At 40.3% G+C, this 14,019-nt stretch overlaps 1 protein-coding gene across 1 annotated transcript in view; it reads left to right on the top strand.

Moving 5' to 3' along the window:
- Hsf5 (heat shock transcription factor 5) overlaps nt 1-14,019 on the top strand; it is a 47,793-nt gene extending 33,774 nt beyond the window's left edge. Inside the window, exon 6 of the mRNA XM_038324576.1 lies at nt 13,949-14,019. Within this exon, the coding sequence (XP_038180504.1) occupies nt 13,949-14,019 (71 nt within the window). The remainder of the gene's footprint in view (nt 1-13,948) is intronic.

Below are 14,019 nucleotides of genomic sequence, written 5' to 3'. Positions count from 1 at the left end.
TGCAGAAGTGTTCCCTTTCCCCCACAACCTCTCCAGTATAAGTTGTCATCAGTGTTTTTGATCTTGGCCATTTTTATAAGTGTAAGATGGAATCTCAGAGTTGTTTTGATTTGCATTTCTCTGATGACTAAGGAACATTTTCTTAAGTGTCTTTCAGCCATTTTAGATTCCTGAGTGTTCTCTGTGTAGGTCTGTACTCCATTTTTTTTATTGGATTATGTGATCTTTTGGTGTCCAATTTCTTGAGTTCTGTGTATGTTTTGGAGATCAGACCTCTATTAGTAAAGTTTTTTTCCCAATCTGTAGGCTGTCATTTTGTCTTGTTGACTGTGTCCTTTGCTTTACAGAAGCTTTTCAGTTTCAGGAGGTCCCATTTATTAATTGTTTGTCTCAGTGTCTATGCTGCTGGGGTTCTATTTAGGAAGTGGTTCCCTGTGCCAATGCATTCAAGTGTACTTCCCACTTTCTTTTCTATGAGGTACAGTGTGGGCTGACTTTATGTTGAGGTCTTTGATCCATTTGGACTTGAGTTTTGTGCATGGTGATAGCTATGGGTCTATTTTCATTTTTCTACATGTTGATATCCAGTTATGCCAGCACCACTTATTAAATATGCTTTCTTTTTTCCATTTGATTTTTTTTTTTTTTTTTTTTGGTTTTTCGAGACAAGGTTTCTCTGTGGCTTTGGAGCCTGACCTGGAACTAGCTCTTGTAGACCAGGCTGACCTTGAACTCACAGAGATCCGTCTGCCTCTGCCTCCCAGGTGCTGGAATTAAAGATATGCACCACTGCCACCAGATAGTTTGGTTTTTTCAAGACAGGGTTTTTCTGTATATAGCCCTGGCTGTCCTGTAACTTATTGTACAGACCATGGTCTCAAACTCACAGTTTACTGACTCTGCCTCCCAAGTGCTGGGATTAAAGGCGTGTGCCACCACCGCCCAGCTCCATTTGGTATTTTTTTGCTTCTTTATCAAAGACCAGGTGTTCAAAGATGTGTGGATTGATATCCGGGTCTTCTATTTGGTTCCATTGGTCCTCCTATCTGTTCTTATGCTAGTACCAGGCTGTTTTCAGTACTGTAGCTCTGTAGTAGAGTTTGAAGTCAGGGTTTGTGATGCCTCCAGAAGTTCTTTTATTGCACAGGATTGTTTTGGCTATCCTGTTTTTTTTTTGTTTTTTGTTTTGTTTTGTTTTGTTTTGTTGCTTTTCCAAATGAAGTTGAGTACTGTTCTTTCGAGGTCTTTGAAGAATTTTGCTGGGAATTTGATGGGCATTGCGTTGAATCTGTAGATTGCTTTCAGTAGGATTGCCAATTTTACTATATTAATTCTGCCTACCCAAGAGCATGGGAGGTCTTTCCACTTTCTGGCCTCTTCTTCAATTTCTTTCTTCAAAGATTTAAAGTTCTTGTCATACAAGTCTTCCATTTGTTTGGTTAGAGTAACTCCAAAATATTTTATGCTATTTGTGGCTATTGTGAAGGGTGTTGATTCTCTGGTTTCTTCCCCAGCCCTTTTATCATCTGTGTTCAGGAAGGCTACTAATTTTTTTGAGTTAATCTTGTATCCTGCTACATTGCTGAAAGTGTTTATGAGTTGTAGAAGTTCCTTGGTAGAATTTTTGGGATCACTTATGTAAACTATCATATCATCAGCAAACAGTTGAGAGTTTGACTTCTTCTTTTCCAATTTGTATCCCCTTGATCTCCCTTTTGTGTCTTATTGCTCTAGCTAGGACCTCAAGAACTATATTGAATAGATATGGACAGAGTGGACAACCTTGTCTTGTTCCTGATTTCAGTGGAATCGCTGGGAGTTTTTCTCCATTTAGTTTGATGTTGGCTGTTGGCTTGATGTATATTGCCTTAATTATGTTTAGGTATGTTCCTTGTATCCCTGCTCTCTCCAAGACCTTTATCATGAAGGGATGTTGTATTTTGTCAAACGCTTTTTTGGCATCTAATGAGATGATCATGTGGTTTTTATTTTTTAGCTTCTTTATATGGTGTATTACGTTGACAGATTTTCATATTTTGAACAATTCCTGCATCTGTGGGATGAAGCCAATTTGGTCATGGTGGATGATGTTTCTGATGTGTTCTTGGATTTGATTTGCTAGTATTTTATTTAGTGTTTTTGCATCAATGTTCATGAGTGAGATTGGTCTGTAATTCTCTTTCTTAGTATTGTCTTTCTGTGGTTTGGGTATCAGGGTAATTGTAGCCTCATAAAAAGAGTTTGGCAATGTTCCCTCTGTTTCTATTGTGTGGAATAATTTGAGGAGTATTGGTATTAGTTCTTCTTTGAAAGTCTTGTAGAATTCTGAGCTGAAACCATCTGGTCCTTGGCTTTTCTTGGTTGGGAGACTTTTGATGACTGTTTCTATTTCTTCAGCAGCTATAGGTCTTTTTAATTTGCTTATCTGGTCTTGATTTGATTTTGGTAAGTGATATTTATCCAGAAAGTTGTCCATTTCCTTTAAGTTTTCCAATTTTGTGGAGTACAGGTTTTTCAAAATATGACCTGATGATCCTCTGTATTTCCTCCATGTCTGTTATTATGTCCCCCTTTTCATTTCTGATTTTGTTGATTTGGATGTTCTCTCTCTGCCTTTTGGTTAGTTTGGATAAAGGTTTGTTTATTTTGTTGATTTTCTTGAAGAACCAACTCTTTGTCTCATTGATTCTTTGTATTGTTTTCTTTGTTTCTATTTTATTGATTTCACTCTCAATTTAATTATTTCCTGCCATCTAGTTCTCTTAGGTGAGTTTGCTTCTTTTTGTTCTAAAGTTTTCGAATGTTCTGTTAATTCACTGGTGTGAGATTTTTCCAGCTTCTTTATGTAGGCATTTAGTGCTGTGAACTTGCCTCTTAACTCTGCTTTCATTGTGTCCCATAAATTCGGGTATGTTGTGTGTTCATTTTCATTGAACTTTAGGAAGTCTTAATTTCCCCCCTTTATTTCTTCTTTGACCCATTGATGATTCAGGTGAGCATTATTTAATTTCCATGTGTTTGTGGGTTTTCTGGAATTAGTATTGATGTTGACTTCTAGTTTTAAAGCATGGTGATCTGATAAGGTACATTGGGTTATTCCAATTTTTTTTGTATTTGTTGAGGTTTGTTACTGAGTATGTGGTTAATTTTTGAGAAGGTTCCACGAGGTGCTGAGAAGAAGTTATATTCTTTTCTGTTTGGATGGAATATTCTATAGATGTCTGTTAAGTTCATTTGAGTCATAACATCTGTTAGTTCTCTTATTTCTCTGTTCATTTTTTGTCGGATTGACCCGTCCAGTGGTGAGTGGGGAGTGTTGAAATCTCCCATTATTAGTGTGTATGGTTTAATATGTGATTTAAGCTTTAGAAGTGTTTGTTTGACCTAGATGTTCAGTATTGAAATTTCCTCTTGATGGATTTTTTTTTTGTGACTAATATGAAATGTCCTTCTTTGTCTCTTTTTACTGATTTTAGCTTGAAGGCTATTTTGTTAGATATTAGAATAGCTACACCACTTGTTTCTTAGGTCCATTTGATTGGTATATTTTTTCCCAACCTTTTACTCTGAGATGATGTCTGTCTTTGAGGTTGAGATGCATTTCTCGTATGCAGAAGAGGGATGGATCCTGTTTTCATATCCAGTCTGTTAGCCTGTGCCTTTTTATGGGTGAGTTGAGTCCATTTACATTAAGGGATATTAATGACCAGTGGTTGCTATCTCCTGTTAATTTAGTTTTCATCGTTGGTGATATTAATTTGTGCAATTTTTTTCTTCTTCGGGATTTGTTGTAATGAGATCATCAATTGTCTATTTTTGTTGGTGTAGCCATCTTCCTTGGGTTGGAGTTTTCCTCCTAGTATTTTGTGTAGAGCTGGGTTTGTGGCTATTGGTGAAATCTACATTTGTCATGGAATATCTTGTTTTGTCCTTCTATGGTGATCGACAGCTTTGTTGGGTATAGTAGTCTGGGCTGGCATCGTGGTCTCTTAATGTCTGCATAATGCTTGACCATGACCTTCTGGCTTTCATTGTCTCCACTGAGAAGTCAGGTGTAATTCTGATAGGTCTACCTTTATATGTTACTTGGATGTTTTCCTTTGCAGCTTTTAATATTCTTTCTTTACTCTGTATGTTTAGTGTTTTGATTATTATGTGGCAAGAGGACTTTTTTTTGATCCAGTCTATTTGGTGTTCTGTAAGCTTCTTGTATCTTCATAGGCATATCTTTAGGTAGGGAAAGTTTTCTTCTATGACTTTGTTAAATAAATTTTCTGTGCCTTTGAGTTGAACTTCTCCTTCTTCTATACCTATTATTCTAAGATTTGGCCTTTTTATGATGTTCCATATCTCATGGCTATTTTGGGTTAAGCTTTTGTTAGATTTAATGTTTTCTTTAACTTATGAGTCTATTTCCTCTATTGTATCTTCAGCACTTGAGATTCTCTCTTACATTTCTTGTATTCTGTTGTTCATGCTTGCATTTGTGGTTCCTGATCTTTTTCTCATGATTTCTGTTTCTATAATTCCTTCAGCTTGTGTTTTCTTTATTTTTTCTATCTCAGTTTTCAAGTCCTGAATAGTTTCTTTTATGTGTTTGAGTTCTTTTTCTTGGTTTTCTTTAAGTGATTTGCTGATATCTTCCAATTTTTTGTTTGTTTTTTCCTCCATTTCTTTAAGGTAATTTCTCATTTCATCTTTAAGAATTTCAATCATTCTCTTGACATTATTTTTTAGATCATTTTCTTCCAGTTCATCCATATTTGGTTGTTCAGGTCTTGCTTTTGTGTAGGGTCTTTAGGTTTTACTGGTGTTGTGTTGCTCTCTGTGGTGTAGCGTGTGGTCTTACCTTTTCTACTCATCTTTTCCTCTAATAGGTATGGTTGGGGCTCTCTGAGATTCTTTTGAAGAGTCTTCTAGGTGCCAGTGAATCCAGAGCTCAGATGGTTGTTCCTCGTGGTACAGTCAGTGTCACAGTTCTAGTTACCCCGTTGGTTACTCCTGTTCCTGGAAGTAGCTCAGTGTTCCTGTGCTTTGCTCTGCTCCCTTGGGGTTTGCTGTCTCAGGCCTACTTTGGCCTAGGCTGCTGGCTTTGATCTGTTTCTGTAAATCTTGGTCTGGATCTCCTCCTGCAGATCCAGGCTGCAAGTCCCTGGCTTGGAGTTGTACCTGTTGTGGTGGAGATCATTGACTCTGGATCTGGTCGCTGGCTCAGTCCTGATCCGCCCGTGTCCCGGTACTGGATTTGCTCCTGGCTTCTGCTCCTAGTGGAGCTTGTTCTCTCTGTCATAGGTAACTGGTTCAGTACCACTCTGGTTCCAGTGGACATTGCAGACTCTGAGTCAGGTCGTTGGCTCAATCCTGGTCTGCCAGTGTTCCAGGACTGGGTTGGCTCCCAGGGCTGGATTTGCTCCTGGCTTCTGCTCCCGGTGGAGCTTGTTTCCTCCGGCCCTCTCTGTCCTAGGAGTAGATCTTCCTGCTTCTACTGCCTGATCTCTTGATGGCTAGAATTTGTTGCTGTGCCTGATTTCCATCTCTCTTTGGACAAGGCCTTGGGCCACTTCGTTATTTGTCATCTTTTGTACCTCTGGTCTTTCTATACATTCTCCTTGCAGTATCAGATCCTCTCTGGTCTTTCTCTCTTCTTCCCTCAGGCCCAAATCCTAGCCCCCTTGGACAGAAATGCTGAGGTAGGCCTTCTTTTCCTGATACCCATGAAGCCTCATCCTCCCTAACCCAAAATACCATCAAGCTGCTTCCTCACTAAGACAGTCACTCCCTAATAGGACCTCTGGTACCTGCTGTTAAAATGCTTTCCTCTCTTCCAGTACATATTATGGTTGAAAGTGTAAATGATAAATAATTAGCATGTTACTTATCTTTATTAACTCTTCCCATTGACTTTTTCTAAGTAAAGCCATATCCCTTGGCTAATGGTGGTAAGAGATGTCTTAATTAGCCCTGATTTCCTGCAGTGAAAAGTACGGGCTGTGAAATATTAACCTCATTGTGACACTGATCATACTTTTGTTTCCTTAGGAGAGGGTTGCGAATGACTCATAATTAATCTGGGACATCTCTGCTAAAAAGTTAGATTTTATAGTTAACGTGTAAACAAAAGTATAATTTATGATGTTGCAAATTTTTCTTCTCTGAGGGAATTAGCCTATCAATTTGTTCATTTAAATATGAATATAGAGTTGGGTTGTAATTACACATGTTTGTCATCCCAGAACTTGGGGGGTAGAAGCAGCAGGATGACAAGTTTAAAGACATTGTCAGCTAACAAAAAAATAAACCAAGTAACTGGCTTGGCATGGTGACTAATTAGTAGTCAATACCCAGTTCATGGTAGCAACAGAATTTTTGCAATAATTGCTATTATTTTCATAGTAGTTGTCTTAGTTGATTTTCTTCTGCTGTGATGAAACTTTGTGACCAAAATCAACATGGGAAGGAAAGGGTTTATTTGCCTTTCTCCTCCTGAATCACAGTTCATTGAAGGAAGCTAAAGCAGAAACTCAAGCAAGGCAGGGACATGGGGGCAGGAGCTGATTCTAAGGCCTTGGAAAAATGCTGCTTACTTTCACTTGCTCATCAACAGCTTGCTCAGCCTGCTTACTAGCCCGCTCACTCACTCACTCAAGCGCACGTTCTCTCTCATTCTTTTTTTTTTCTTGAGACCAGATTTCTCTGTGTAGTGTTGGCTGTCCTAGAACTCACTTTGCAGACCAGGCTGGCCTCAGACTCACAAAGATCCCCCTGCCTCTGCCTCCTAAGTGCTAGGATTAAAGGTGTGCACCACTACTGCTTTCAGCCTGCTTTCTTATCCCAGGCCCACCAGCCCAGGGGTGTCACTAACCACAATGGACCTCCTCCATCAATCACTAATTCAGAAAATGTTCGAGAGGCTTGCCTGTCTGTAGTCTGATTTCTGGAGGCCTTTTCTCAATTAAGGTTCCTCCTCCAGATGACTTTGTGTCAAGTTGACATAGAACTAGGTAGGACTGTAGTTAGTAATCTGTTAATTTCTACTAATTAGTTTTAATTTATTTTAGACTATACTTTGTTTTTATATAACAATATTTTATTTTTAGAAATATAATCTCATGTATCCTACTGTAGTCTCAGCCTTGGAAGACACTACGTAGTAAAAATTGACCTTGAACTTCTGACCCTACTGAATAACAAGTATGCACCACCATGCCCAGTTTATTCAGTGCTGGGATAGAATCGAAGGCTTTGTGCGTGCTAGGCATGCACTCTACCACTGTGCCACCGCAACTAATAAAAGGAAAACTTCAACATCTTCCTACCAATTTAGTGCGCTCTAATTCCTCTAATGCGCTCCTCCACTCTCCTTCCAGCTGTACTCAGCTGTTCTGCCATTCCTTATGTCCTTGAGTTCATGAATAGAATCCCATCACTTCCGTATACTCACAGACACTGCACCTGTTTCTGCCTTCCGTGCCTTCAGGAACTGTATTCCCTCCTTTGTATTCGATCAGCAAACATGCCATTGCAGGTCATACGTCAGAAAACTCCCTTCAGCCAGCTGTGGCACAAGCTTGTACTCCGAGCTTCCTTTGAGGAGCAGGAGGAGAAGTTGAGATAGATTTTGTACTCCTGCTTGGTTGAAACTTCCCTTTCCAGATTTCTGATGGCTGTCACATTGCCAACAATGGGGGTAGTTCTCAACCCCCATTTTCAAGACATGGGTATTTGGACAGAGTGCTTCAACCTTAATGAAATACTTGTCTGCTAAAATCATCCTTTCCTAGTTTTCTTTCAAGCCACTAGCCACTTTCTGTACTTAATTCGGAGGAGATGTCAACCATTTTCATTATTTATCATCTTTTTAAAAATACTTATCTATCTATCTATCATCTATCTATCTATTTATTTACTTATTTTGTATACAACATTCTGTCTGTGTGTATGCCTGCAGGCCAGAAGAGGGCACCAGACCCCATTACAGATGGTTGTGAGCCACCATGTGGTTGCTGGGAATTGAACTCAGGACCTTTGGAAGAGCAGGCAATGCTCTTAACCTCTGAGTCATCTCTCCAGCCCCGATTTTATCATCTTGATAGTGGTGGGTCCTAAATTTGTGTCTGAAGTTTGAATCTCTCTGAACTTCAGACTTAAATATCCTATTATGATGTGTCTGGTCTACACCTTTAGATTTATTTATTGTGTGTGCATGTGGGGGAGTGTGCCCATGTGTGTGTGTGTGTGTGTGTGTGTGTGTTTACACTGCATGTGTTATTTACACTGCATAAATGCAGGTGCCCACAGAGGCCAGAAGAGGGAGTTAGATCCATTAGAATTGGAGTTACAGGCAGGTGATAGCTGCTGACTGTTGGCACAGGGACTGAAACCCAGGTTCTCATCAAAAGCAATATGTGCTCTTACCTGCTTGAGCCCTCTCTCCAGCTTCCCACTCTCTGTCTTTGGATATGTCCAATATGTGTCCAAACTTAACACATTTTATCCTCTCTCCAATTTTACATATCTATAAATAGCACTGTGTAGTTTTCTAGTCACACCGAAGGCTTGAAGTCTCTACTGACTGCTTTCTCTCTTAGACATCAAGACCATTAGCAAATCCTGTCCATTCAGTTTGGGTTCAGACACAGAACTGACCCTTTCTCACCACCCTCTGCTTGGTTACTACATCCAGTATTCTGCATCCTCTTGTGTAGGTGACTTTACAGCTTCTTGGCTCGTCTTCCCTGCTCACTGTTTCAGCACAGCCAGCCATCCTGAGAAACATTCCTCAGGGAAGGCTAGAGCTCAGTGATGAGCACTTGCGTAGGATGTGCAAGACCCTCCATTCCCAGGGCTAGAAAAGGATTTTAAATCCTTTTTTCATTCAAACTAAAAGATTTTAAATCCTTTTTTTTTTTGTTCAAATTTCCCTTGTAGATTTCCATCACATTTTTAATAAACTCTAAAAAAAAAAAAAATCCTTAATGTGGGCTACAAGATTTTGAATGGTTTAGCTTCTGGCCGCTGTTGTGATTTTATCTCCCCACATCTTCCTCATGTGGTCCAGACACAGCAGCCTCCTCTCTAGGCACATCAAGCATATTCCTGTCTTCACACTTGTGCTCTCTGAATGGGATGCTCTTTGTACAGACTGTCGTCTCATTCTCTTCCCTGCTCAGAAGAGCCTCCTGACTATATCTTGCTCTTCTTCATTCATTCTTGTTGTTATTTGGTTTTCTTTTGTGGTTCTTATCTCTACTTGACATTTTCCTTTATTTTCTCCTCTTCTAGAAAGCTAATTTGTTAAAGAAAAAGCTATTTATTTATTTATTTATTTATTTATCTTTTTATTAGTTTTTTGAGACAGGGTTTCTCTGTGTAACAGCCCTGACTGTCCTGGAACTAGCTCTGTAAACCAGGTTAGCCTCAAACTTACAGAGATCTGCATGCCTCTGCCTCCCGAGTGCTGGGATTAAAGGTGTGAGTCACACCGCTGCCTGGCAGAAAGATCTATTTTTATTTTTGCAATATCCCTAGGACCTAGAACATTACTGTGGTATACCATGTTTGTTGAGTGAAAAAATGAAGAACTTTTTTCTCCATCTTTTAGAGTGTATCTATTATATCTTATGGCAATATATATGTATATATGTGCTAACTATATTCACATTGTTTTGCTATCATCACCAACAACCATCTCTAAAACTTCATCTTGTAAAACTGAAACTCTATGCACCAGGCCTGCCAGCCATCATTCTACTTTCATTTTGTAAAATGGTTTTTATGTTTCTTTCCTTATTTTGCGCAGAATTGGGTGGCAGCATTTGTGTGGAGGAGTTGGTTCTCTGTTCACTACGTTGGTTCTAGGATGGGGCTGAGATTGTCAAGCTTGCAGACAAAACACTTACCCACCTCACTGCCTCACTAGACCACCATTCTACTCTCTGTGTCTGCTCTCTATTTGGTTCTGGCTTATTTTTGTTTATTTTTATGAATATTTTAAAAATTACTTTTTAGGGGCTGGAGAGATGGCTCAGAGGTTAAGAGCACTGACTGCTCTTCCAGAGGTCCCGAGTTCAATTCCCAGCAACCACATGGTGGCTCACAGCCATCTGTAATGAGATCTGGTGCCCTCTTCTGGCATGCAAGCATACATGGAAGGAATGCTGTATACATAATAAATAAATCTTTTTTAAAAATTACTTTTTAATTGTGTGTGTATGTGTGTATGCATATATGTGCAGTGATGGAGGTGCCACAGTGCATGTGTGGATAGCAGGACAACTCGCAGGAGTTCTCTCCTTTTACCCTAGGGTCCCAGGGATTGAACTCAGGTCATCCGTCCTGATGGCAGATGCCTTTGATGGCTGAGCCATCTGGCAAGCTTTGTACCCATGATTAAACCCAGGGCCTTGCACATGCCAGTAGGTAATTATTATACCACTGAGTCATATCCCAGTCCTGACTTTCTATCTTTAGGAGCAATGTTTAGTCATGAAGAGGTAAGGTTTGACTAGTTGAGAGTCATTTTACTCCTGTTTTACTAAATGCTTCTACTAAATGTTTGGCACTGTTAGGTGCAGTATGGACACACAAGTACCAGTCTCCATAGTCCCATTCTGTTGAAATAATAATCACATGTGTTGTGTGCTGGGGGTGGCACCCAGAGGTTTTTTTGCTATTTTACCATTAAGGGAAAAAATGAGAAAAGAAAAAAAGAGGAAAGGGAAAGAAAAAGCAGGTGTGATGATGTACACTTAACTGTAAAACCAGCAGGGAATCAGAAGTACAAGGTCATTCTTGGCTATAAGCTTGAAGCCAATCTGTGCTACACAACCCCTTGCCTCAAAATAGAACAAGGGGCGTGGAAAGATGGCTCAGCAGTTAAGAGCACAACTGCTTTTGCAGAGGACCTAAATTTGGTCCCAACACCCATGTCTCACAGCTCACAGCCACCTCTACTTCCAGCTCCAGGGGATCTAGAACCTTCTGAACTTCTGGACTCCACAGACACCTATACCCATGTGCACATGTCTGCACAGAGACACATAATTAAAATAATAAACCTTTAAAACACCACCACCACACAGAGAGAGAACACTATCTCTTACTGAGGCTGGGCACACCTATACGGACCATCTCACTTCTGTGCTGCTGACAGCTGAGAAAGGGTTAAGGAGGAATTTTGTAGAGTTATTTCCTATTTCCCACTTTGCTTTTGTTTGTTTGTTTTGGGTTTGTTTTTGTTTTTGTTTTTGGTCTTAAGCCATTTCTCCTTATTAGGAAAAGATGCTTTCGGAGATAAAAATAACAAATGAACCCTTTAAAGCAGATGATTCGGTGTCCTCACAGTGACGTACAGGCTCTGCTTGGATCCAGTCCCAGAGCGTCCTCGTCACTCTCAGAGAAAATCCAGTGTTAATTACTAAGAATGTTTTTGTTGTTGTTTTTAACATTTCTGCATTTTGTCTTGCTCTGCTAATCTGTCTTTGATCTCTATGAGTTTACCTAATCACAGTATTTCCTGTAAATGCAATCACACATCATAGGACCTTTCGTGCCTAGCTTGTCACATGTCTAGATAATGCTTAGGAAAGTTTACCCACATTGGAGTCACCTTTATGCACTGAGCTATCTCACAGCTGCCACCACCTCCTTTTTTGTTGTTTTGAGAAAGGGTTTCTATGTGAAGCCCTGGCTGTCCTGGAACTCACTCTGTGGATCAGGTTGGCCTTGAACTCACAGAGATCCACCTGTCTCTGCCCCCCAAGTGCTGGCATTAAAGGTGTGTGCAACTGTGCCTAGCTCCAGGTTTCATCTTAGTTTGAAGCCCAGTTACTAAAAAGGAGGTTTGCTGTTGTTTTCAGTCTATTTCTGAGAGATCTATAGTCCCCTTAGTAGTTTCTACCGTTATTATTATCAAGATTTCCTAGTCTGTTTTCAAAGTGGGGTTACAAATGGGTCTGTTCCTATACCCATCCTTCCTCCATCCCAACCATCCCATTCCCCCAAGCTCTCCCCATCCTCCCCTTCTCACTTTTCTCTCCCCATCTTCCCTTACCCCCACCCCACCCCCACCCCCAAGCTCCCAAATTTTGCCTGTCAATCTTGTCTACTTCCAATATCCAGGAGGATAACTGTATGTTTTTCTTTGGGTTCACCTTCTTATTCTGCTTCTCTAGGATCGTGAATTATAAGCTCTATGTCCTTTATTTATGACTAGAATCCACTAATGAGTGAGTACATACCATATTCATCTTTTTGGGTCTGGGTTACCTCACTCAGGATAGTGTTTTCTATTTCCATCCATTTGCATGCAAACGTGGCTGACAATGAGGGCTGAATGAGAAGCCAAGGACAATGGCACTGGGTTTTGATCCTACTGCATGTACTGGCTTTGTGGGAGCCTAGTCTGTTTCAATGCTCACCTTCCTAGACCTGGATGGAGGGGGAGGACCTTGGACTTCCTATAGGGCAGGGAACCCTGACTGTTCTTTGGACTAGAGAGAGAGGGAGGGGGAGGGAAATGGGAGGAGGGGAGGAGGTGGAAATTTTTAATAAAAAAAAAGAAATTGATCATCAAAAAAACAAATGGATCTGTTCATATCTCAAAGTCAATCTGTTTCTTTTCTTTTTGTCGTGTGTGTGTGTGTGTGTGTGTGTGTGTGGTGTGTGTGTATGCGGTGTGTGTGTGTATGCGGTATGTGTGTGTATGCGGTGTGTGTGTGTATGCGGTGTGTGTGGTGTCTGTGCATGTGTGTTGTGTGTGTTATATGTGTATGAGTGTGGGGGGGGAGGGAGTGTATGTGTATTTTGAGTCGGGATTGTATAGTAGCGCTGGCTGATCTAGAATACACTATATAGACTAAGTTTACCTCAAATTTGTGGCAGCCCCTTGCCTCTGCCTCCTAGGTGGTAAGATTACAGGCCTGTGCCCTCCCACCATGTCACAAAACCTTATTTTAATATTTTTTTTATTACCGTATGCCTTGTTCTTGTCCTGATATGGAGCTGAAGTATTTAGAAAATGATCATAATTGTTACTCCTACATCTTTTGGTCAGCTTTCAAAAATCCTGAGGCCTAGGTTGCACTCCATACCAATTAAATGAAAATATCTGGAGGAGGGAGCCCCAGGCATTGGTTTTTTGAAGATTGCCAAATGATTTCAGTGTATAACAAGGTGGCTTTCCTTACTAGCCATATAATAGCTTAGTTGCTCTGCCTTCCAATTATCAACTTACTTGTTAGGGCTAAGTGGATGACTTATAATAATGTGTTTATCCACTTAAAAATGTCCATATGTCACATAACTGTATTACCAGTTTTCATTGTGAAAAAAAAAGTCCTGAACTTGTATTTGAGGTAACAGCTTTTACTTCTTTCCAGTCCTGATAAATCACTTTGCCTCTTGATCCCTGTCAGGTTGTTCAGGGGTGTGTGTGTGTGTGTGTGTGTGTGTGTGTGTGTGTGTACAACAGTTCAGTTGTGTTAGTCAACAACTCACCTTCCTGTCCTTGCAGCAGAAAGGAAGTGTTGTTTTGTATGTACATATTTAATCTTAATTCCTTTTTACACTTTTTCTTTTAAGTTTTCTTTGTTTGCTTGTTTGTTTTGAGGCAGGATCTCACTGTAGCCTAGGCTACATGAGCCTTTCTAAGTAGCTAAGGCTGGCTTTGAACTCCCATCCCTCCTGCCTCCACCTCCCATCACATCTGGCTATCCCTTTTAAAAATATATAATAAAAGGCATTATTTTAAACCTTGTTGATCTGTTGGATCGCACCTGATCTGCTTTAAGGAGTGGTAAGCATGTCCTAACATCTGGAGTTTGGTGAAAAGTGTAATTAGTAAGCACTTACACAGATTATCAATAGACAGCTTGTCCTTGTGTGAAGACTTGCTGGAGAAGTCTGTCGCCTGAGAGCTGAGAGTGAGTAAAGCATCCTTTCTTTCTAGATCTCCATCTGCTGGTGGACGTGGCCTGCAAGCAGGAGCACTTTCCAAAAGAGGAAGAGTTGAAAGAGTGA

Source organism: Arvicola amphibius, chromosome 4 (genome assembly GCF_903992535.2).
Source record: "Arvicola amphibius chromosome 4, mArvAmp1.2, whole genome shotgun sequence".
Classification (NCBI taxonomy): domain Eukaryota; kingdom Metazoa; phylum Chordata; class Mammalia; order Rodentia; family Cricetidae; genus Arvicola; species Arvicola amphibius.
Note: the sequence above shows the minus strand (reverse complement) of the source record. Positions and strands in the feature narration are given on the sequence as shown.